Source organism: Sinohyriopsis cumingii, chromosome 10 (assembly GCF_028554795.1).
Source record: "Sinohyriopsis cumingii isolate HCF-2022 chromosome 10, ASM2855479v2, whole genome shotgun sequence".
Taxonomy (NCBI): domain Eukaryota; kingdom Metazoa; phylum Mollusca; class Bivalvia; order Unionida; family Unionidae; genus Sinohyriopsis; species Sinohyriopsis cumingii.
The window spans coordinates 62,393,738-62,419,868 of NC_142970.1; the positions used below are offsets into that span (position 1 = coordinate 62,393,738).

A 26,131-nucleotide genomic window follows, 5' to 3' on the forward strand; every position below is an offset into this window, starting at 1 on the left:
ATGGTCGTTAAATTTATACAGAATAAAATACACTCTAGCCAACTGTTCTACAAAATTGTAATGATCACACACATTTAGATACTAACTGTACAATGTCATGAAAAATTCTGATCCAATGGCTTTCAGAGGTTTATGAGAAATGACTTAGAAAAAAACTTATTTAAAAATATTTAAACTAATTACAGAAGTTACTGAACGAGTTGCACGAGCAACTGAAAAAGCAATAGCTATTTTGGAAACTATTCCAGCTAATATAGTTGCTGCTAATGTATGTAATGCTGAAGGTGGACAAGAAAAGTTGTAGAAAAAAAAAAACAAGCTGAATTAATTGACAACTTTAACGATATTAGTTTGAAATGCATAGAAAGATCATCGAATTTAAGTGAACTAGCTTCATTTGCAATCGTAGGTTTTGATACAAAAACAATGTTTTTAAAGCCTGAATATCTGTAAGTCGATAGTAAAACTGGATATTTCGTATCAAATTTAATAAATCAAGAGCCTCCTATAATGATGTGACTTTTGTGAAGTTTAAAAATGAAATAGAAAGGCAGCGAGAAAATATTTATATGACAATGACTCGGACACGAAGACAACCATCAAAACTTTCCCCATTAAAACCTCTGCCTTTAATTCTTTCATCAGAACCAAAAGTTTCTCAACAAAAGAAACCAATAACATTTCAACAGGAAGAAGAGGAGGAGGAGGAAGAAGACGATTCAGAACTAATTAATATCAAGAATAAATTTATTCCGGAAGGTATTTAAAAAAAATATAAATTTAGTAGGGGTAGATTAGAAAATATTGCTACTACATCAGATAAAATGGAAGAATTTATGAAACCAGAATATATTGATGATTACAGAGCAAACCAAGACAAATGGGCTAAAGATTTATATTCAATATCTTCTAATATCATTCCAAGTGATAATGACATGAGTTTTGAGCATTTTAAACAATATATAAAAAGAAACATATAATTTTGGCATCAGAAGAGAGATTGAAAACTAAACAAGAAAAATCAGCAAAACAAGCAAGTCTTTATCTTCCTCCAGAAAAATGGAGAAAAAAATTATGGCGATGACACGCCTCCCGGTGCCACAGGAAGTGGTTTTTCTACTCAAGGCAGCGGTCTTTTTACTTGTCTTGACAGTGTTCGTTCCGACGTAGATAGATTAGAAGTTCTGATTGGAGGAAAACGTGCTGGAAATAATTCGCCGGAAATTATTAATGAAATATCTAATATTTGTCGAAGGTTATTTACTGGCGGTATTATGGATCGCAACATCTATCGTTCTCTCATCGATGAAATGGCTGATGGTTATCACAGCGATTAAACAATTAATTAATCAGTATGTAATTCAAAAAATGATTGTACACAATGCACAACGTAGACCTGTAATAGTCAGGGTTGTAAACTCACGATTACCAACTTACAAAGCGATTTACGGAGATGGACTTATTAATACTGTTATGGTTTTTTTCAAAAGAATGGCCCCAAACGCAATAACGATTGCAAAACAATTAGGGATGAAGGCTATTGAGGTTATTCGTGATGAAGGTATTAATCATATTGGTAATCTTGCCGGTAAAGCATTCTCGACAGTCAATGATAGACTAACTAGATTAGTACGAAGAAAACCACAACCACCAGTGAAACTGGCCAGCACTGAACGTATGCCTGCAAATGTCAGTAAAATAATAAATCAAGCCGCAAATCAAAAACTATCAGAAATGGCTGGTGAAGTAGAAAAAATATTACAGCAAGTTGATAGCAGGAAGTGGTCTTAGTTTTAGACGATAACAATTATAATAAAATGTTCAAACGTGTATCCGATCCAGCGTTCGATGTAGACGCACCAGTTCTTAAAGATGAATCTATAGGGAATTATCAATTTATTCTTACGACGCACGACAACCAAATCAGCGTAGTCGAATTGAATTACAAGTTCAAGATACAAGCAGATATTTCTTACCTGCTGAAGCATTTATTGAGGTACAAGGTGAAATTATAAAAGCAGATGATACTGAATACGCAGCTGATGTCAGAGTTGGTTTAGTCAACAACGGCATCATGTCGTTATTTGACAGTGCCACGTATATCATCGACGGAAGCAAATTGAATCAATTCAGAATGATGTTGACGTTGCCACGTCAATAATGGGTCCAGCAAGATATTCAGATGATTATGCAAGATCAGCCGGCCCGACAATGATGCTCGCCAAAGGCGGTACTGTCAGCCCTGACCACAGACCGCATAATATAAGACGACCATGAAACGATGCCGACACTGCTGCTGCTGCGGTGTGGCCGGTGTCTCATGGTGCTAATCAAGATTACAACTTATGATTTTTATCACGACGATCAATGCTGAAAGATGTGCGTAGAAGATTTCCATGCGCATTTCCACTGTCACATATTTTTGGATTTTGCAGAAAAGTTAGAAGAGTTATCTTTGGAGATAGACAAAGTTGCATTTGTAAGAAAAGCTACTGATGATGATGCAATTTAGCGACCTGCTGGTGAAGCTGATAAAGTAATACTGACAAAACGTTCGTTGTGGATGCCGGTAATGTCTCCAACGATTGCCGAAGAACAAAAACTACTTTCTTTTATGGATTCAGTTGGTAAATCATTAATATCATGGTTGACAGTGACCACAGACAGTGTTCAAACTAGTGTTAATCGTTTATTTACATGGCACATAGCATCATAGCAGGGTGTTTCCGCACCACGACATATATTTGTTGCTTTTTAAAATTTTGCCAGAATAAATTCACAAACACGTAGCCTTTTGATATTTGACAAACTTGGAGTTAATGAAGTTTATTTACTAATAAACGGACACCAAGAACCAGCTGAGGATATATTGTTAAAGTTTTATCAAACTCATGTAGCTCCTGCATATCATCGTTTGATGACATTTACGGGACGTGATCAAAATATAGACACAGGGTTGCAAATATCACAATTCGATTTTACGACACAGTATCCTATTTATTACTTTTTCTGGAGCATCTTGATTTATCTAAACAATATGTCGTTGATATTCACTTTCGAGCTCAAGTAACACAACCTCCTGTTGCTGTAGTTGGTCCACCAGTTATTCATGGTAATGACAGAGCAATTGCAGTTATTCTTTCAGACAAAGCAAAGTTACTAGAAAGTGCTGGTGGAAGAATGCGAGTTATTGACGCTCCAGTAGAAAACATGTAATTAAATCACTTATCATATTATAAAAATGTCGTATAGTCACGTCAGAGTCACTCTGACTTCCGGTCAGGTGAAAATATTACAATCAAAACTCGCGAGTAAATGCGAAACAAAAATATCACTAAAAAAAAGATCAAATTTCTAATGGTGGGCCAAACAAATTATCATTAACTAAGACTCAACTTAAACATTTTAATAAGGCTTTAGACTCAAAAACGGGAGATCAACTTCATCTTTCTCCGAGCGCTATTACACATACATGGTTAAAGTTGGTGGTATATTTCCACTTCTTGCAGCTATACCAGCAAATAGCCGCTAAAGCCCTAGCTGTAGCGAAAGCAGCCGCGTTAGGTACTGTTGGAAAAGCCGCTGGAATGGCATTAAAGAAAGCAACAGGACAAGGATATAAAAAAGGGAAGGGGTCTAATATTACCGGGAACCCTTTATCGATACGGGAAAGGTCTGAGACTTCCAGAAACTCTTCGTTAATCCGTCCAATGTCAAATTTTGATTTACTTGATGCTGATAAAAAAATTAAATATAAAATGTTTTAGAGGTGTTTTTATGTGTGACCAATTGCCAAAACAACCAAACGATTTTGAAACAGGCATTATTAATCTTCATGATAATTCAGGGCCTGGTACCCATTGGGTGGCATACGCAATTAATCCACCTGGAATCGTTTATTTCGATTCGTATGGGCTTCCTCCAACATTTGATTTTTTAAAATATACAACACAATAAAAACTCCAGTCTGGTATTCAACATTACCATCACATACAATGACAGATCATCCAATATATGGTCTTGAAGTAATTAATGTACTTGAACGCTATATGAAAATCAACATTGCCACCTCATAAAGTCTTGCATGATTATACAAGTAATCGCATCGTTTTAAACAGATCTTAAAGTATAATCGTTCATATTTACGGAAGATCTTCTATCAAAGGCAAGAAATAAAAGATATTGATTTGTCAAGTTACGTGACTAAAGATGAACTCGCTGATATTATGAAGCTCTATGTAGTTGACAGAGATGAAGCTGCTATTTTTCAGGATAAATACGGTGTTTTAAAGACGAACGACATCGAATGGAAAGATATAGTTCGTAGAGTTCTCGGTGCTACTACGGATAACATTCCAGTATTTACTGATGGCGGAAAAATCAGAGACTCAGATATATCATTCGCATCAATTAGAAATGAAATTGCAAGGAGCATCGCTAATCGTTTGCGGAACACAGGTGATACAATGATGGGCGAACTCAGTATGAACGGGAACAAAATAGTTGTTATAAGAGATCCAACACCAGATGAAGATGCCTCGACAAAAAACTATGTAGACACAGCATATACTAAATTATCCACGCTACAAGCTGAGTATGACATTCACGTAAATATGTTTTCAAATACTCGTAGAAATTTTCAAAAACTCAATAAAATCGCAGATGATTTCTTTGGCAAGCCGTTTACTGTTGACGTGAAACTCGTTGATATTAAAACAGCTATATCAGAAATTGAAACGATTAGAAAAATAAAACTAGAAGATGTCATAAGTCAAATTCCTGATCTCTTTATAAAAATTAATCTAATTAAAATCCCCCACGGGCAGATTACCAACACAGTATACACAGTATCATTAGGATTCTCAACATGGTCACAGCAAAATAAAACTCTCAAACATACTGCAGAAGTCATTGGTTTGTACAGGCTGTCCGTGTTCAGCGCTGCAAAATTTGAGATGTTTACTACGTATTCCTGGCGGCATTCAACCGATAAGTTTTCTGGAGTTGTGTCTATCATATTAAATAAAGAAAACGAAGAAATATTTATTCTGGAAGCAACTGATAAGAAATTATCTGCAAAGTTTTACTGGTGGTGTCTGGAATTTGTGGCTGAAACACTTCAATTGGTTACTAAGTAAAATATAATGAGCAATTCAATCGACGTTCAAAAATTTAGGTACAATCAAGCACGTGAATGGCAAACAAAATTAAAAGATACCGTCGAACAGTATGCAGTAAAAATAAAGAAATATCGCAGACGTGTAGTTATTGTTGATGTAATTGTTTATTCAGCATCTCCTGTTATTTCTGGAACCGGCGTGTTATTATCAACAATAACTTTGATAGTACCAGTAGTTGTAAGTATTTGTGTTTTAACTACAACAAAGATTGCCGGTGTTCTCAATATCATTGAGAAAAAGCAATATACACCTGCACAAATGCAAAATTGCATGATTATATAATACAATTACATACAGCAACTCTAGCATACTCGAAATCATCCTTATTATTATCAACAAGCCTTACTGATGGAAAAATATCAGATTTTGAGTTCACGGAGATGATTCAAATTTACAATGAAGCAATGACAGTGATTGGTTTAGAAAATCAGAATTTAAATAACAATGACATCGCCAAGGGATCTACTACAAAAAATCTTAACGAATACGAATCCAGCAAGAACAGCGATGATATCAGTAAATTCAATTAATCCAGAATTTAGTGTTAACTTTCCAACTGCGATTCCAGTGAAAGAACTCGCACTAGCACAATTACGATTATATTATAGTTAGCCAAATATCATATCAAAACCATTTGATGAATTACAGACGAATAATTCACTTGTATTTGCAAATTAAAATAAAGATGATGGAACCCTCGACTGGTTAGTTGTTTCTATTCCTAAAGGGAATTATCAAATCGAACAAAGCAATGATGAATTTCAGCGCAGAATCAAATCAGTAACTGGAAGAGAAGCGAAAATAGCCATAAGAGTGAATCAACCAATATTATCATTCGCGATAGAGATAAATTATCCAGATTACGTTGTAGATCTTTATCAATCGTCAATCAGATCTGTTTTAGGTTGGCCTGAAATCGTACCAGAATATCAAGCAATACCGGAACCAAAAATTTCTGATTTTAATACAAACAAGAAAGTATTTGTTAAATATCCAGAATATCAAAGAAGATATCCGTGGGGTTCTGAACTTCTCTCTGATTCTGACAATATATTTCATAATTTAGTGTTTAAAGTCTATGTACAAGCTGATGGAAGGATAAAACCAAGATTGTGCTGATACCCATTTGTTTGAAAATATTACGTCTGAACACTCTAAATCACTTACGAAAAAAATTCCAGTATCACACAATATTATAATATCGACATAAAACAAGAGATCATTGAAACCTTACAACTCTAAACCAGGTTATATCAGATCTCCAGTACATCAACCTGGTTGTAATTGAAACAAATGTTAGTACGCGATTTCGCAGTAACAAGAAAAGAAGGAAATGTTGAAAAAGAATATGAGTAAAACAATTATTTATTGATTATTACAAAATAAGTGACGCTGAATTACCAACGATCGTAATACCAGGATATGAAATTGATGAACTAAAATAATCACTCACAATCTTATCAACGTAAACTTTCCTAAAACACTCGAGTCATGAAAACAAATAGCTCCTCCTCCAGCTGTTCTAAGACACAATAATAATCCGTACAATCAAGGTCGTCATATTTCACCAGGAATCGTTAATATAACATCAAAGATTTCAGTCAGTCTTGTATACGACGTAATTGATGACAGATTTCAAATAGATCTTAAAAAGTCAAATAAGGCTCAACAATGATATATTTTATATACATTCACTCCGCAAGTACCTCCTGGATATTTGATTGTACAAGAACCTATTAATCCTGTTTATCAACGTTGTCATAATCCGTTATTATCAAGATATATTTCAAACTTACTGACCAGAGCGGACACTTAATTGGCCTACGTGGAGAATGTCTGAATTTTAAATCTGTACGTGAAATCTTAACGATTTTTACAACTAATCAAATAATATATATAATGTACCAACATGAGAGAAATCAGATTCTAAATTATGCACACTCCTGCATCAAACTCGATCAACTTACAAAATTATTGTCTATATTTTGTACTGATTTTTGCCAATCATTCTAACTAGTGACGTTGTTATTACAATCACTGTCATTTTCACAAGCGAGAGTGTTTTCGCTTTCAATATCACCATTTCGTCAAAAACGAATTGCTATCTACGCAGAAATATCAGGTCGCTCACCTTAAGAAAGAGAGGTAACCGCTAAATTACTGTCAAGAATCTTCATGTCAGTGACATGAAGAAAGGGAGCTAACCGCTAAATTACTGTCAAGGAGAGGGGAGTGATCTCCCTTCAATTATACTGATTAATGTATCAGAAAAAGATAATTATTCTATGTTACATATTTTGTGAGTGGGGAAAGTTCCATTTCTTTATATATATATATATATATATATATATATATATATATATATATATATATATATATATATATATATATATATATATATATATATATATAATAATAATAATAATAATAATAATAATAATAATAATAATAATTTTAAAAGTTTCCTCAGCAACAATGGAAGTCTTGAAATGGTAAAATAATCGTTGTAACATAATTATTTTAACAATCATTATGATGATACAAAAGAAAGACATTAGATAAATAGTTTAGTAAATATAAGAGGCATAACTTCTTAATACCCCTACCGGAGATAGCTGAGCTTGACTGTTATCTCTAACAATAAAGGAAAGTGATTTTTTTTTATATATTTCTTAGAGAGAGAAGATTTGGTTATATTTTCTGTGACAAAATTGTACGAAGCCCATCTCTGTATTTGTAGATTTAACCGCCCTCTTTCCAATTGTTTTACATCTACCAGTATTTCCAAATTGACAATTTTGGCTTTGCGTGACAACTCGTAAATAATCCAAGGAATTATTTTTCTTGTCTGAGTCAATATCATCGATCACAAGACCATCTTTGATTAATCCATTGAAACATTGGTAAATAAATTTATGGCAGAAATATGTTTTCTTCCTAACAGTAAATCTTAGATAACCGTGATTATTAGCAGAACCGACTGGAATTTTTCGTTGACAGTGTCTGATTACATGATCACGATTTCCTTCGTAATCATTGATTATTGGATGTCTTACAAAGTCTTGACTTCGGTGGTTAGCAATATTTTGCTTCATATATATAATATTATTTATTAAATAATTGTCTCAATCATTACATTGAGAATCTTATTAGATAATCTTCTACGCTATTTATAACCCTGTTACTATCATAGTGTCTTTTGAAATCTCTGTATTTTTTACCACCACATTGCATACATAACCGCGTTTTTCTTCTAACTCCAACACCGAATTTCAAACACGGTTTTGGTCTTAAACTTCTGAAACGAACACTTTCCAAATGATGTCCGCAGAATTCGTTTACGCAAGCTTTGTTACAAGGTGTCAAGAAACCTATCATTAGTCATCTGCATTTATCCTTTTGTTTAAATCATTATATATAATATTTCAATTTGAATGTTTGTCTTAATTATAATATGAGCGAATTCGAGAGATTATCAAATGTCAAGCCTCCTAAACATAAATTTAACATTGACAGAATATCCCCTGACTTGCCGATAAAAGCTCTCGTTGATCCGAAGAAAAAAAAACCCTGATTAATAAAATTCACGACGCCAAGAAGGAATTTAGTTAAGATGTCGCTTCTCATGTATGGTCAACATTCAAATTCACCGATGGTGTCGATGCTACGATGAACGACAAACGAGCAGCAGCTGTCATTAATTATCTCGACAATCGAAAATATCTTTTTAATGTAAAATTTATTGTACTAACAAAAACAGACAATTGGATCATCCGTGATAAATATGATCCTGATCTTCATAACGAAAAAATTGCCATGCTGAGTAAAAATTCCAAACCAGGAATGTTGTCTGGTATTGACAAACCGTGTTATGAAAGAGCGTATCCTGTAACCGCGGTTATTTATGGAATTTATCCGTTTAATGAAAAATTCATGCGTTGATAATCTAAAACCGATGAAATTTTCAAGACTGAATTGTGTAGCCGAACGAGTAACGGAACATTTTACCGTTTCGACCCGTGGAAACGGCCTAACAGATAAAAACGTAAAATAATAAACGAGTGGGGATAAATAAAGACACCGGAGCGTCTATCAAAGAGGTCGCTGAGCTAGAAGAAAAAAAAACTAAAATTTCCAATAATAGTAAAAATGATAACCGGGGAGATTTTGTACGAATCAAAATATAAATCGAAAGGAGCTTCGATCGAAATTATTGATCATAATGCGCATGCATGGACTAATACGGCAACAATATTCCCACAAAATCGAACCGTTTAATTTTCCCAAGGAGATATATTTGATTTTATTAACAAAATAGTAAAAAAGATCCTGTAGCAGTATGGTTATTTCAGAGTTTTGAAAATGACGATGAAGTGATTAGACCAGATGGAAACATCTGTGTCGAAGAAAATAGAAAAATTGATCAATTTGTACGACATAATGGCATTATTTAGCGAACAGATTTTCTTCATACAAAAATGAAAAATCTTGCATTAAAATATACTGATGATGATGAAAATTACTCAGCAAGTGTTTTACTGTTCCGTCAGTTGCAGCTCATTCTGCTAGAGAGAAAAATTCGTGGAAACCAACTCGGTTTGATTTTATTAATGACATAATATCGAGTTGTCTCGAATACGGACACGGTGGATTTTGGACTAGTAAATACGATCAAAGAGATGTTATCTCAGTTGATATGGTTGCATGTTTTCCGGGAAGTTTTCTTGGAATGGGAGAGTGTTCTGTATATTTTAAAAGATTCGGTCATCCGACACACGAAATGACCAGAGTATCGATAAACTGAATATTGCCAGATTTTGACCTGACTGGATTCGCTTGTGTTGAATCATTCGAGTTTGCTAAAGGTCTACATCCTATTTGTTATGCTTGGTTTGGCAAACATTTTTCAGATATAATGTGGGCACCAACAGCATTATTACGACATATGCTCGAGGTAAAAATACTGATATTTTTGACGGTAAGTGAAGCAATTATATCATATCGACCGCAGAAAGAAGTTTGGTTACCACAACAAAAGAAATATTCTGATGATGAAAATCCTGATACAACCGATTACAAAAATAAAATCGCAAAAGATCTCAGCAGAAAAATAATCGGTAAATTCACACAAGGAGGGGCATACGATCATAAACGACATTGTACAAGATTGATTATGGACGACGCTGAGTTAGATTTTATAAACGCTGATACAACGAAGAACAATACGTTTATAAGTCGAGAAATAGCTTTTTGCCAAATGGAACTAAATTAGGCACAATTGTGAGTTATATGGACGGTGAGTCACCACAATTTACTCATTTAAGATTCTCAATGCTCGCATACGTTTCGATAAATTTATTATCGATGATAAACGGAGTTTCTCAGTTTGCTGTCAGAGTCGCTACAGATTCGTTTTAAATCAATACAAATATTCAGGATTACTGGAAAAATTGAATATCAGCACTTGTGTATCATGGGGCGAATGGATAATAAAACTAGAAAATATACTCAATTATTCTCAATCAGCCAATGTTGCAGAAAACATCAGACATTAAAGCTATCATCTGCACCGTCAGTGTATGATCCCGTAACTAGACATAAAACAATGCATCTTAATGGATCATGTAGTTCTGGTAAAACAACTCGAGTGATTTAACTATTTGGGAATTTTGATATGATCCCCTACACACAGACTCGCAAGAGAAATGAGAGAAAGAAATATTAGATCATGTACCTATCACGGTGTTTATCGATGGAAAGGAGAAGCATGGACTCCTGATCGAATGGGAGAGAAATACATTCCAACGATTATCGTTTGGGATGAAATATGTATAGTATCTAAAGATACATTAAAAACATTTCTTGATTGGTTATTAACAAAAAAATACTGCTGTAATAATGTGTGTGGAAATCCACCACCTTTTGTTGGACTGTCTCCACATAAATAGCTGAGGAATTTGGTAGACTATTATGAAGAAATAACCAATGATCATAGAGCACTTTATCCAGAATTAAGAGAGTTTTACAAATTAATCAGACTACAAACGAATAAAATTCAGTGTGAAATAATGCGTGATATAATTTCAGAAACTCCTATGAGCAAATATTGGAATTTATGAAGACCAGATGATTTGATAGTTGTAGTTAGAAAGATAGTTCGTGATACACTTAAACAACAATCATTTATGTTACATAAAGAAAAAATTTCAAATCTACCCGTACCATTGTGTTATTGACCGGTTGATACGCGACAGCAGAATATCGACGTTGAATTACCAGGATCATCAGAGAAACAAAATCTTGTGTTAAATGATATTGTTTTAGTTGATGTCAATGTTGTTCAGAGCGCATTATCTAATGACAAATCTCCGTGGACGCTAGGATACGCAATGACGATTCCTTCATCTCAGGGGTTAACTATTTCTGATACGTGAGTTTGGATCGTCGATGATCATATCGAATGGTCAAATTTAGTTTATCTCGCAGTGTCTAGAGTTAGAAAAATATCTCAATTGCGGAGGGCTATTATAGACGTTACAAAATCCACTAGCGATGTTATTTACAATGACAAAATAAGAATAAAATTAGCTATAAACAGTGTGACAAAAAATAAATAAACGCAACTTTGATCTTGACGCTGAATTTATAATGCCGCTGAAACAATAGCATAATAATCATTGTGCGAGCTGTAATACAATAATGTTGTGGCGATACTCGAGTCATAATCCAAGACAATTGACCGTAAACAGAATTAATAGTAAGTTTAGTCATACACGCGAAAATGTAATGCGGACCTGTCTTGAATGTAATCGACGTCGATGTGCTAGTTTACAAAAGTGAATGCGGTGGTAATTGTGTTTCTTCAGGAATTACTTGTAATTGCTCGCGTACAAATCTACGTTGAGGAGCAGTTGAATCTAGTCTGTAGATTACAGGTCTAACGGTAGATCTTACCACGCTAGCTATTTTATGTTTAGTTACACTCAAAATATGACCAGTCTCTTTTTTTACCGCCTTCAAATTTACCAGGTTTATATAAATATCTGACAGTAACATTACCTAATACTGGTTGCTTTGAGAAATCATTTCGTTTTTTTTTTTTGGTATGTGCTTTTTTGTAAATTGCATTAATAGGTTTCAGGGCAGTTGTTCGAGTAACTTCATTATTTAATGCAGCTATCACACTTGGTAATCTTGTAACCCATTCTCGAGATCTCGTATCTTGAATTATTTCCTTGGCATACTGATATCCAAATAACCGTTCAACAAATGTTCGATTAAATCGTTCAACAACTGCCTGATCACGATGATTTGCAGTATGTCCTCGTCTAAGTTCGTCTAATTTCGAAACTATGTTTTTTCATCAGAGATGATACTGCACCATGAAATTCTTTGCCCGGATCAACTTGTAATAGTTGTGGCCATCGTTGATAAATTCGCTCAAAAGCAAATGTAACTTCAGCAGCTGATTTAGTTGATAGCGGCTCTGTTTCTTTATATCTACTTGCAACATCAACGACAGTTAACGCGTATTTATATGTTATTTGAAGTCTACCAGTGTTAATACTATCATGTGGGAAAAACAAAATATCTCCTTGATGAGCTTCATTAGGAATGCCGACATCAAAACGTGCATGCTGAATTCGTTTAGGAGATGGTAGTTAATTTTGCTATATTGCCTGTCATGCTAACCAATATGCGGCGGCGGAACGTTCGACACCTGCTGCATCAGCAAGTTTACTAATTGCTGCTCTACCTCCCCAATATCCTCTTAGACTATAATAAATTGATTCCGTTATTTTAACAATTGGATGATTAATTACCGACTCCTAATGCTAGTTTACATTTATCGCAGATCTTACCAACCAATTAGTTAATGATTCTCTGATATTTTTATTTTTTATGGAATTTAACGAATGAATCAACTTCACATCTGCAATTTGTCTATCTTGTAGGTTTTTACTTTTATACGCTACATCATGAGCGTGACATGCTTTATCAATAACATTTATAGGATATTCACCAGGTCTTGGTTGATCTTGGTCAATATGAAGTCGGGTACTAGGACCACAATAATTATATCCTGGTAGATGTTTTTCTCCTGGTTATTTAGCCCATGGAGTCCCTGGAAATTTTGACATCAATATAGCAATATCACCACCGTCTTTATGTTGAATAAAGACGAAACAAATTTTATGTTACATATTGCACATCTTCCGCCATATGCTTTTGTTAATTATTTTTTTTTTTTGTTATTTTTTTTTTTTTACGCGTGACTAAATCACTGGTTGGAGTTTTAACTCTACAACGTAAACAATATAGATTCATGTATATTTATAATATGGATGTAATTGATTTTTCAGCGACACGAAAGCAAGAGCCAGTAAAACATCTCAGCATTACCGAATTCCATCAGAACGATTATAATAGGTCCATCTGGGTCTAGTAAAACGCAATTACTGCTTAATTTGATAATGAGATGGTTAAAATGGGACAAGTTGCATTTAGTTGCACCATCAGTGGAAGATCAGAGATGTTATCATGTACCTAAAGATTTTAATGAAAATGCAAAATTGTTAAATGAAGATGGTGACGACATTATTCATTTTATAACCGATATTGATGAAGCGCCGAGTGTTGATGAACTAGATGGATTTATTAATAATTTAGTTGTATACGATGATTCTATGCTTGACGATCAATCAAATCCAGCTAGAATATGTTCTCAAGGTAGGCATAAAATACGTATATAATTTATGTCACTCAACGATATGCACAAATACAAAACGTGATCAGAGATAACAATAATATTTTAGTTGTATTTAACGGAGCTGATACATATACCTTAAGAAATATTCATCAAGCTTGGTGCAGCGGAAAGATGGACATGATTAAGTTCAAAACTTCTTTTCAAAAGCACAATCTGCTCCACATGGATTTATAACAATAAATTTACACGATCCCAGGACAAGATATTGTGTAGGTCTTGATAAAATATTTGGTTGATAATTATAGCAGCAGAGGAGGCTCGACCGCAAATAAATGTCTCTACAGGTAAACAAACGACAGTTTGACGTTATTGATTTTCGTTTTCGTAAGAAGCCTTAGTTTTCAAAAATAGAACTTCCAGCAGTGATATCTTCACCACCACCACCACCACGTTTTTTTCGGAGGAAGCCTTAGTTTTCATACATGGACCTTCCAGCAAGTGGTCTGCTCGTCTCCTCTGCTACTACTTTGGTTCTGGCTTCGAAGTCGTTTTGAAATTCATCGATGGGTATCTCCCTCGGGAAGTGGGAGATGTAAATATCCGTGTATTTACTTTCTACTGTCACAACGACTAACCTCGGAAAAAGCTTATATAAGCCAGTTAAAAAGAACACCAGAGATTAATGACCTATTTGGTAAAGCCCTTTTCAAAGCGGATGGATAATAAATCACCAGATAGATTAACTATACTAATAAAGCAATATTACACAAACGACAATAAATCAATTGTCAGACTATAGTTTATATAATATGCACATCACATACTCCTTCTCCTGTCTTTTACGTCACGATCTCCACCCGAGCACTACGTTGAACAGAGGAGAAAATCCGAGTCAACAACCGGCGACTACCCTGATGATTCAAATGAAGACCATCGTCATCAAGGTACACCCTTCTAAATCAACGCAGATTGCAGAGCTGAGCATAGGTAGTATTGCTGAATACTCTGGCCAATTCTTGATTCACACGCCGAGCCAAACGAGCATACCGACACCGACAAAGCCCCCGGGTACGGAATCTAGGCAACATAGATCTAATACATATGAAAGAAATTCCGGTCTGCAACAATTCATCACATAAATGAATTAAACGGTTCACTATCTCATACCATTCAACAAGTCCAATTTCGTTTTCATCCAACACTGTAAACACGACATCTGGGAGTGGACTCAGATCAGGCAAATTATATAAAAAGGAAATAACAAGAGCTCCAGGTCGAAACTCAAAAGAAAGGACCATCTCAGGAGGTGTATGACATAACGGTGGTAACCCTGGGATCCGTTGCAGCCGAGACACAACACTACGACGACAGTATAGTAGACGCATCCATGACTACACTCAAAACAAGATAACGAGACAATGACGAAGAGATAAAAATAACTCACCCTAATGAACCAAGCCCCCACGCGCGTGTCGAAGGGGAAATATGGGTTATTACCTCAAATCCTCATAGCGACTACAATTGAAACCATAATGACCCAATACCTCCAGTGACCTGAATACCCCTGCCTCTGCACTCATACACGCAAAACCAAACAAAAACGCAACATTTTAGATTACTTACAAATACACTTCTTTGGCAACAAAAAACAATATTAAACAATAGGCTGCTTACGTGAGACAAACGAACTCCATGAATGTGACATACGTAGAGTTGTCCAACAAAAAATGGGGAACAACAACAAACAACACTCATAAATATACACAACTAAATTGTCGTAGCTGTGATTCCATTTTTCAGCATATGACAAGTCTTCACTGGAGGCAAGTGTAATTTGTGGTGAAGGAACCCCAGTAAAAACCACTAGAAGCTACTGGTAAGCTCTTGCATGCCACATTCGCAGAGCACGAGACTCCAACCATAGGAAAGAGGTGAGATGGCAGTGATCCAAAAGCGAGCGCATTAGGCCATCAGGCCCTCTGTTTCTTAAAGTTGAGAATTATTTACATTCTAGCTTAGTTTGGTCCGTTAGCAATCGTACCCCCCTCCCCCCTTCCTGTCATCGAAGGCTTTACCAACGACAGTTGTTTCCTAGGTGTGGATTATGTCACCTTAAACTTTCTCAATTTCAAACCAAATCTTGTTGCGTCCGCGCAAACTCTTTTTAAATAATTTTTTCATTTGGGAAAATAAAGTCGTTAATGTGGAGTACATGCTTAACACAATGCGGTTTTTAAACAGACATCGAAATATAAGTCGTCAGGTGCATGTTTATGACTCGAATAATGGTGCGGGTTTAAAAAATTATTCATACCGTATACAACATGCAAAATACCAATCGCTATAGCCAGTAAAATTAAGGGATACCAACGCTCAAATTTAACACAAATTTCTTTGTAGCCAGAAGGACTAGTTTACTGAGAAATTTACTAGTCCTGCCAAATCTTTACTAGTCATGTCCACAAAACTATGTCGCACTTGTAATTAGATAAACAAAAAATAATTATTTCATACATAGCATTATCACATGCAATGCAGACGTACAGAAGTATCAATCCTGCTTCAAATCATCATTCAGTCAATTCACATTTCTTGTTTCTCGCCACACACACACATAGTATACACACTACCTACCAGCTATAGACCAATTGCACTGACATGATGTCTGTGCAAAACAATGGAACGAATGATCAATTCACAGCTTGTATGATACTTGGAAACTAACAATTTAATATCTCCTTTCCAAAGTGGCTTTATTTATGGCCTTAGCACCAATAACCATCTGGTTAGACTTGAAACATTTATTCGCCACGCATTTATCAAGAAGAAACATTTACTAGTGGGTTTTTTATTTAGAAAAGGCCTATGACACGACATGGAAGTACGGGATACTAAAATGACCTGTACGAGTCTAAAAGGCCATCTGCTCTCTTTCATATCAGATTTTCTCCCAGATAGAGAATTCAACGTACGAGTAGGCTCTACCCTCTCCGATTTGCACGAGCAAGAGTTTGGTGTGCCCAAGAGCAGTATTCTATCTGAGGCGCTTTTCAACATCAAAATCTATAGCATCACCAAGTGTTTGGATCCTGGTGTGGATTGTTCGCTATACGGTGATGATTTTCTAATATGCTATCGATTAAAGAACATGCATACAATTGAAAGACAACTACAGCAAAATATCAACAAGATTCAAAATTGGCCAGTAATAACGGTTTCAATTGTATTCAAAGTGGCAACGCACACTGACTGGGGTGCTGAGAGAAAAGTCATCATCAATTTATAGAGAACGTTCATCCGCTCCAAACTGGATAATGGCTGCGTTATTTATGGTTCAGCTAGGAAGTCATATATGAAGATGTTTGACCCAATTCATCATGAAGAAATAATGCCCATTCTGGGATAATTTAAGACATCCCCATGTGAAAGTCTTCTCGCTGAAGCGAACGAACCACCTTTATCACATCTTAGAGACATGCTTTTCGCACAGTGTACTCTCACATTAAGATCAAACATTTTGAACCCTGCTTTTTCGGCTGTTTTTTAATCCAAATGCTAAACCTTATACGTAAATAAACCAAACGCACTACCTTCCTTTGGCATTAGAATATCATCCAGCCTTGACAGTACAAAAATTGATCGTTCTAAAATTCAGAAAACGCCTCTGAAACACTTCCCTGGATACTTAAACAACCAAAAGTACCTTTTACCCTTCACGATGGAAACAAATCAGAGACAAACCCTTCCGCTTCCACAACGCTTATCATGAGCTCCTCGCCGAATTTAAAAACTACAAAAGAATTTAAACTGACGGATCAAAGAATGAGGAAAAGGCTGGCACAGCAATTTATTTCAGCCGAAATCAGAGCAATAGATCTTGCTCTGCAATATATCGAAATAAACGTATTTTAAACAGCATCATCTTATCCGACTCCATATCAGTACTTCAGTCACTACACAATAGAAAAGTGAAGAACCCATTGTTGTTCAATGTTCTTGTCAACAATACTTAGCTGAGTACCTCCCGCAATATCGTATACTGCTGGTTACCTACCCATGATGGTATTAACGGTAATGAAAAAGCAAATCGCGCTGCTAAATTTGCCCTAACTGATTTTAAATTACCGTATACTGATTTTAAACCTAGTATCAAAGAGACTTTGCATCAGATGCGGCAGTCATTATGGAATGATGCGGTGAAGAATAAACGTAACGCCATCAAGCGAACCATAGGAGAATGGACTCCTTCCTACGGAACTATCCGTAGGGAGGAGGTAGTCATTGCAAGAATTCAAATTGATCATACGTACATAACCCGCTGCCACATACTAAAAGGCAAAGACCCACCAGAGTGTGTTTTTTGCAATGAACCTTTCACTGTTAAGCACTTTATGATAGAGTGTTTCGACCTCCAACCTAGGCGTGTTCAGTATTACAACGTGCATGACATGAAAGAACAGTTTGATACAATAAGCATCACTTATATTATATAATTCCTGAAAGCAGTGAACATTTACTCTAAGCTCTAACTTTTACGCCATCACCTTTAGCATTTCTATGCAATGTTTTTACCGTCTATAATTTTCAACAACTTCTGATTTGTCTTTATTAACGTATACCATTTACATTCCCCGTTGATCGGGAAGCTTTATTTATTGCCCTTAACCATCTGATCGTTCTGCTTTTAACTATTTGGTTTTAATATCGCTGGTCGGTATACAACCTTTTATCATTTTTAAATAATTATACATATAACCTTTTGTATGGCGCTAAATAGACTACATGTGCTGGTGCGCCGTACAGATAACAATCAATCAATCAATCAATTGATAAATCAATCTACAGAGCAACATGTGTGGAAGTTTCAATACCTTTTCTAGTAGTATTATGTAATTAAAACTTGTGGAGTATCTTCTTTCAGACAGAACATACACTCAAAGCTATTTGCAGAATTTTGATTTTCACATCAGTGGCTTATCCTTGGGTAAGGGACACTACTCCAATTACCTCAGTACTAAATACCTAATTGTGTTGCCGTGGCGAAAGTACGTTTTAATTTGAATATTACAAGTACAATTCCTGTATATCCTACATATTCAAAGATTCCATATTTCTCGATTGAAGCGTTGCTCAGAAATGTTGGTAAATTTATTTCAACCTATATTACTGTCCCATCCGGTTTTATTTATACTGATATAAAACATCCACTTCCACTCGTGCATGACAATATTCATCATTCTAACTTCATACAATTAGTAATCAAATCAGCAGACATCACCTAAACTCATCACTCCGAACGAAAGCTACAATTTAAATAAGACCGTTGGTGTTGTCTCCCTTAGACTATATTGTGATTTACCGAGTATTACAATATTTAACAACATACTAAATATTCTCTTAATACCTGGTGCACTTGTATTAAATTGAATTGTCAATGTAACTGATAACTCATATTTAACAAAAGTGTACAGTATTTTTTCAGCTCAAATTGACAAAATATTGTCAAGTTTCCACTGTCCTCTCCCTCATTGTGGTGGTTTATGATTTTAAGTTTATAAGATTTATTGCTTTATTGTCTGCTACTGATATTTCTAAAATTCTAGACTCTATAATATTTCTTTACACTTGTACTTATGTAAAACTTATCTACCCTAGATGTTCCATTATTTGCATGGACATATGGGTATCCACTCTCTGTAGGTTTCTTAAATCTATAATCCTCAGTATTTTTCAGCTGCCAGGCACCATTTAAAAAACATGGCCGAAATCAATAAATGTGAAGGAATTGCTTTATGGTCTGCTTTATGCTTTATGGCACGTCAGTGTGATATGTGCTTGCTGTGACACAACGTACACTCTGGCATGTCGACTGCTTTAATCAAAGACTACGTTGACAATGCTAAAGCTACTAGAAAACGATCGCAGAGAAGCCTTCGCCACCGCTAGTAGTAAGTTTATGAAGCATAATTGGGAGAATATGGCCAGTGAATGAGAGGAAATAGATGTGCATAGTACATGGCAGACTTGTTTTCACTGCCGTTGGGATGGCATTAATACATCTTATCCTCACATCTTAAAGTGATGCTAGACTGGCTTATATTTGCTTATCACAAGCCGATCTAGACGTGACAGGGATGGAATGACGTTATTGTTAAATAAATAACATTATTTGTGGGAAAACGAGTATAATCTTTGCGGACACAAACTGAGTCGCAGTTATTGTGATTCTGAGTGTACGTTGTGTCACAGCGAGCACACTTGGCGAAGATATCAATATTCTTAAAGTACATAGCTTCTATAATTTCAAGGCAGTTGTACAAGTGAAAATAGGTATTTGGTTAGAAATGCATGGGTATATTGCACTGATCAAAGCCAACTATCGAATACCTGTATTTAATGATCACATTATTAATATAAGAACTATGAAAGATTCGCAATGTTACAGACAAGAGAAACTAATCAAAACGAAAAACCAGCTGCGATATAAATTAACAAGTGAATCTCGCTACAAGTGTAATACAAACCGATATGTGAGGTTGTTGTGGGTGTGGCGGGCATCACTATTACATTATTTATTATAGCACACCAATCGGGATTGTTATTTGACCCATATCATTAGTTACCGGTGTGGATGTCGACGTGGTAAAATAATCTCTTCGCTGATGCATACGTGTCTATTCAGAAATTGTTTTGCATAAGCAGTCTCAATACTGTTACTGAGGATAAAACTAAGAATTGCCGAGTTCGAAACTCATGTTAGCGAAAATTGAAGACCACCATTTTGCAATCGAGGGTTGACAAAAGAAGCATGATAATAGCGGTTTTCTTGGTTACTGATCTAGGTTGAGGACTCCTAACCCATATGGCTATTTTCTTGCATTGGCACCCGTTCGCAAATTCCACGCGTGGTCATTTTAGTATAATGTGAGGAAAACACCAAGCAGGCGGCAAAGCTTCGACCTAGATCAGTACAAAAGATTCAAAACCTCTATTATCATACTACCATAGGTTATCTACTCATCCAATCACATTCAGTCACAACACGCCTGCTATATATGATAGTATTCCCTGCGCTGACTGAACACAACAATCAGAAAGAGTTCACTGTTAGAATTCATATGTGCACGATAGTGACTGGATATATCATGGAAAACAAGAACTATTATATTTCCCCAGTGCCAGTCCCATTTAAGAATTTGACTTCTAGAACAGAAATACAATTACAGCCATTTCAACAGTAAACATTCGTGATACTTTGTGTATATCCAGATAGAATAATAACAGGTGTTTGAGCTGTGGAAATATTTAATTGAAAATCGACCTTGCAGATTCCACTCATGGGATTTGATTTGCACGTGAGACAGTTAATAATTGTTTAAGCTGTCAGACTATGCATGTCATGATGAGAAACAAAGCGCATAGTTCCTGCACTGATCAATACAAAACCAGAGCTGATTAGAGACAATATAATGTGCTAGAATGTGGGAAGATTCTCAGAGAATTCGGGATATGATTGAATGTCCTATTTGTTTGTCATCGTTCAACTGTCCAAGGCTTTTGCCGTGTGGACATTCCTATTGCACGGGGTGTCTTCAGTCCTACATAGATGGTAAACGGGATGAAAATCATTGCATGACATTCGTGCCTTGTCCAACTTGTAGACATTCGATACGTATTCCAGAGCTGGCGAATGGATCAAACAATGTAGCCGTAACATTTCCTGTAAGTCATGTTATCGTGAAGCTGATGGACATGCACAGACAATCGATGCTTGCAAGAAATGATAAAATAGTGACGGATACTAAAACACCAGTAAACCATCCGATTGACATATCATCCAGTTCTCAATCTAACCTAACAACGCTGTCTGACATGAAGACACCATCAATGCATCTGAGCGATCCTTCTCCTAGTTCTCAGTCAATTTCAACATCGCCTTCCACCAGAAAAGTTACAAAGGTGGCCGATTTCATTGTGCGGATATATAAGGATAATTCAGAGTGTTTTATAACTTGCATTTTAGACATTCCAGATTCGCGATATTTATTTATTGATTGTAATAATAGGGCAGCGAAAATATTTGGGGAAGATTACATGTTCCACCAAAGCTTTGGTCTGAGCGTTGGCCCTTATTGTGCCACTATGGTGTCTAACACAGAGGTTGCAGTGACACTTCCTGACAAGAAAAGGATCCAGTTCCTGGGAATACAAGGGCAGATGAGAAAGACTCGAAAGATAAGGACAAGACTAAAGTGCTGGGCAATTACGGCACTAGGGGATCAGCTTGCCATCACCACGGGTGTCGATGAACACTCCGTTTTAATTTTGGATAGGAAAGGAAGGGAAATTCGGACAATCAGACCGAACAATTATCATGACCTGGAACTGTTGGATCCTCATATGATCTCCACTAACAGAGATAAGACAATTTTCCATGTTTCATACTGGAAGGGGAATGCTCTAGTCTCATATTACACTTCGGACAACAGTGCACTTAGTTACACTGGCCAAATTCTCCGAGGACCATCTGGAACTGACACAGACAGAGAAGGTAATATATACATATGCATCTTTGGTTCACAGTGCGTACAACAAATATCGCAAAATGGTACATTCATACAGAAGCTCATATGTACACCTAACAGGAAACCGGTTGCAGTTAGATTTATCAGAGGCACAGACAAATTCCTGGTCAGTTTCTCGCGATGTAACCAAATTGATGTGTACGAATTATCATAATTGTTGTGCCAATTTACTTTATTTATCACATGCCTCAGCATAAAATACCAGCCTCTTTCTTGTGTATGTCAATTGAAATATGTTTCTATTACTGCTGCTACTTAAAACATTATTAATAATACTATTGTTTCTATTACCACTTCTGCTTATCTTAGTCGTCGTTGTTATGATCATTATCATTACTGTATCTGGTGATTATTGGATACATGTGGCCTGACTTCAGAAACGATAAATGATAAAAGAAACGCGTAAAAATGCATAAAACATGTTTCTAATTCATTATATAGTATATATTATAGTCTTGATTGACCTCAGTCTGTGATTCTCTTCATTGGTTACAACCTTTTTTAAAGACGGATCTTAATAATTTAGCTCATAAGAAGCTGCTGCAACTTTACAGCGATTAAAAAAACAAAAACTTTATTCATATATTGCAAGTCTTTAGGCACCTTCAGTCACAACGGTTTCTTACATGAACTCCGTTTTAACTGTGATATGTATATAAATTTTTGTTTATGAGGGGAATTGTTAAGCATATTTAATTTAATTGTTTGTCTTATAGATTATTTTTTTTATTTCATTACATGCTATTGTAATGAAACATTGTTTACTGGACTTGACCTTGTCCAAAACTGAGTTTATTTCTGCTCCACCTGATTGACTTTATTTTACATTTATTTCATATATATATATATATATATATATATATATATATATATATATATATATATATATATATATATATATATAGACAACTAATAATAGCTATATTATGCTCTGTTTGTATGAGCTTATTAGCCGAATTATTATTCAGAATTATTATACCACAAGAAGTGGTATATACGTTGATTAGCATCAGGTGTTTTGGAGATTCCAATGTGAATTTTTGTGGCAGGATAGGTCTGAATGGATGCTTGGACCGAATGAGGTACCCGCACACACATACGCACCGACAGTACACAGTTCTCCTAAATTGGGTTGGCACACTTCTATTGGCCACGCCCACCCTTCATGGATCCGACATGCGCACAGACATACGTATATACATACGCACATACAGCTCTAGACAGCTACAGACAGCCCTAAACAGCTTCAGACATCCCTAAATAGCTACAGTAAAACCAAACTGGTCACAATAGGTTCGAATTTGATATATATGGATACATGCTACTAAATTAAACTCTAATAGCAACTTGTAATTCAAACGTTCACAACTTTTAAAATCTGCCTAGTAGTAAATGCATCATTTCACGATACGCCGTTTAAAAACTGAATACGCTTCAGATATCAAATAAAATAAAAATGTAACACTTACCCCTATGGCCGGAAAACATAAATGGAGAACGTTCACTCCTTGACAAGATCCATAAATGAGTGTGTCAGTTAAAAACGGAACTTGCCTTAAATCCACAGAAGAGTGAGTATTAGGGTAAAATACACTTGCATACTGTAATTTTAGTAAATCTCGCCACAAGCGATCTATGACGAGGTACATGCTAGTTCAATTGCTTACCTAGAAAAACAATTATTCACCCTGGGTAACGTTGTACGCATGTAAGACAAAAATGATCAAATCGTTCAAAGGCGAAACCAAGTTATTTCTTGCCTTATTTGTGATACTTTGATATGCTATTATGTTGTAAATAAACAAGACTCATTAGATCATCATAGAAGGTTATTTTCCATTAGGTAATGTTTGTTTGTAGCAAATGCTAATGTGGCCTGAAGTCAACCAGAGAACAATATTATATTGTGACTGTGAGGATTTTACCAGTTGTGCTTTAACATCTTGCACTTTAAGTTGCATTATGTTGTGAGCAGTTTGGGCTGAATTTTATATTATTCCTAATTATTGAATTCAAGTGATTATTTTCACTGGGAATAAACAAGTGACAAAATTCTTGGACAAAGACATTCATTGCAATTTACACTGAATTCAGACCTGGAATATTTATGTGATTCAACGAGACTGTTTACACATCAGCACTTCGTAGACCATAACAGACATGTCGTCGCCTTTAATTATTACTAGGACGTGCGTCTTTAATTCTTGGAATATTTTGGGATATAATTCACAATACTGTAAGTTCTATTTTTCTCCTTATTCTTGGGAAATAAATTATTTGTTAAATTTTACAAAGCTTGTTGATTTCACTCTTTTTCTATTACTTATTTTAAGAGCATATACTCGTTTTAATTGATAAGGAAGAATTCAGACACCCATAATGTAAAAACAAAAAAAAAAAAAAAAAAAAAAATACTACTGCACCGCACGTGGTGGTTAATGTCTATTGAATGATAAAGCTACGTAACAAGCAGTGAAACTTTAATGAGGTAACTTCATAATACCTAACTTTAAATTCATGTAGTACAACTACACGTTATGTTGCACACGTGATGTTATTTGTCCAAATACTTTCCATCAGTTGTAGTGTTACTGGGGTAACGTATGAAACGTTTTGTTATTATTGTCGTCTCATGCCATTCGATGCCTTCTGTGGTGGCAATGCTATTCTCGTCGTTTATATTTTTACATTAATATAAGAAATCTTAATGTTTCAGGCACATTGTTACAAACCACACGTATATTGTACAGAATTTTGTTTCTCGTGGTTATATCGAAGGAAACGGACACTTATCTAAACCTAGGGTCCAGTTAAAATAATTTTGCCAGAGGTTATGTACACTATATCAGATGAAACAAAGGAATGTGTGTTAAGTCATGTAAGACCACGTACAGACGATGGCTGTGACGGCATCAGCCATGTTTTTAAAGCTGTTAGGTATCACATAAATCTTTGCAAGAGCTTATATAACTCACAAACTCTTTAATTATCTGGATTGCAATGTATGACTTTAAGAAGACAATTTATGGTTGTTGTTGTCGTAGGTATAGCGCCGTTTTTCAGCACATGATAGGCTCCATATGGCCGCAATTATATTTGATTGAGGATGAACCCGGAAATCACAGATTCACGAGTATCAACTGGCAAGTTTTATCGCATATCCATGTTTGCAGAGAATAGGTTCGAACCCACGTGGACTGAGTTGAGATGTGCGGGAAATCTGTAACGTCGAGCGCATTAGACTACTTGGCAAACCTGGGCCCCAAATATTTATGAAACTCCATCCTATTTTCTTTAATTTCTAACGACAATTAAGATGCCAAAAGTTTTACAGTAACACGAGGAAAACGTTATGCACTTTAATATTAGTTGGTCTATGCTACAGCACTTAGTTGAAGAAGCATATATTATGAATAATCTTAAAAAGCAAATGCATTTTAGTATTACTGCTTTCAGATGTCATATTCCAAGATTGGTAATATTTGCCATGATGAAAATGTATACAGACTTGTTTCTTTGGCTCTTTCATGCCATTATATCTTATACTGGAAGAAATTCAGATGTCTGACTCACAAACTGATATCTTAAAGCAGACTGAACTTAAAGGTGCGGTAGCATTGTGTAGCATTGAGAATACATCACCGCTTTAACTTACA

General features: G+C 35.4%; 2 protein-coding genes across 2 annotated transcripts in view; one reads left to right on the forward strand and one right to left on the reverse strand.

The window, feature by feature from the left end:
* LOC149790238 (uncharacterized) overlaps positions 1-24,215 on the reverse strand; it is a 234,553-nt gene extending 210,338 nt beyond the window's left edge. Inside the window, exon 1 of the mRNA XM_089972267.1 lies at positions 23,945-24,215. Coding sequence (XP_089828393.1) covers positions 23,945-24,124 — 180 coding nt within the window. The 5' untranslated portion in view covers positions 24,125-24,215. The remainder of the gene's footprint in view (positions 1-23,944) is intronic.
* LOC149790244 (uncharacterized) lies at positions 20,960-24,769 on the forward strand. Its single transcript, XM_089972266.1, has one exon. The coding sequence runs from the start codon at positions 21,370-21,372 to the stop codon at positions 22,627-22,629; it is 1,260 nt and encodes a 419-aa protein (XP_089828392.1). The 5' UTR covers positions 20,960-21,369; the 3' UTR covers positions 22,630-24,769.
* The last annotated feature ends 1,362 nt before the right edge of the window (positions 24,770-26,131 follow it).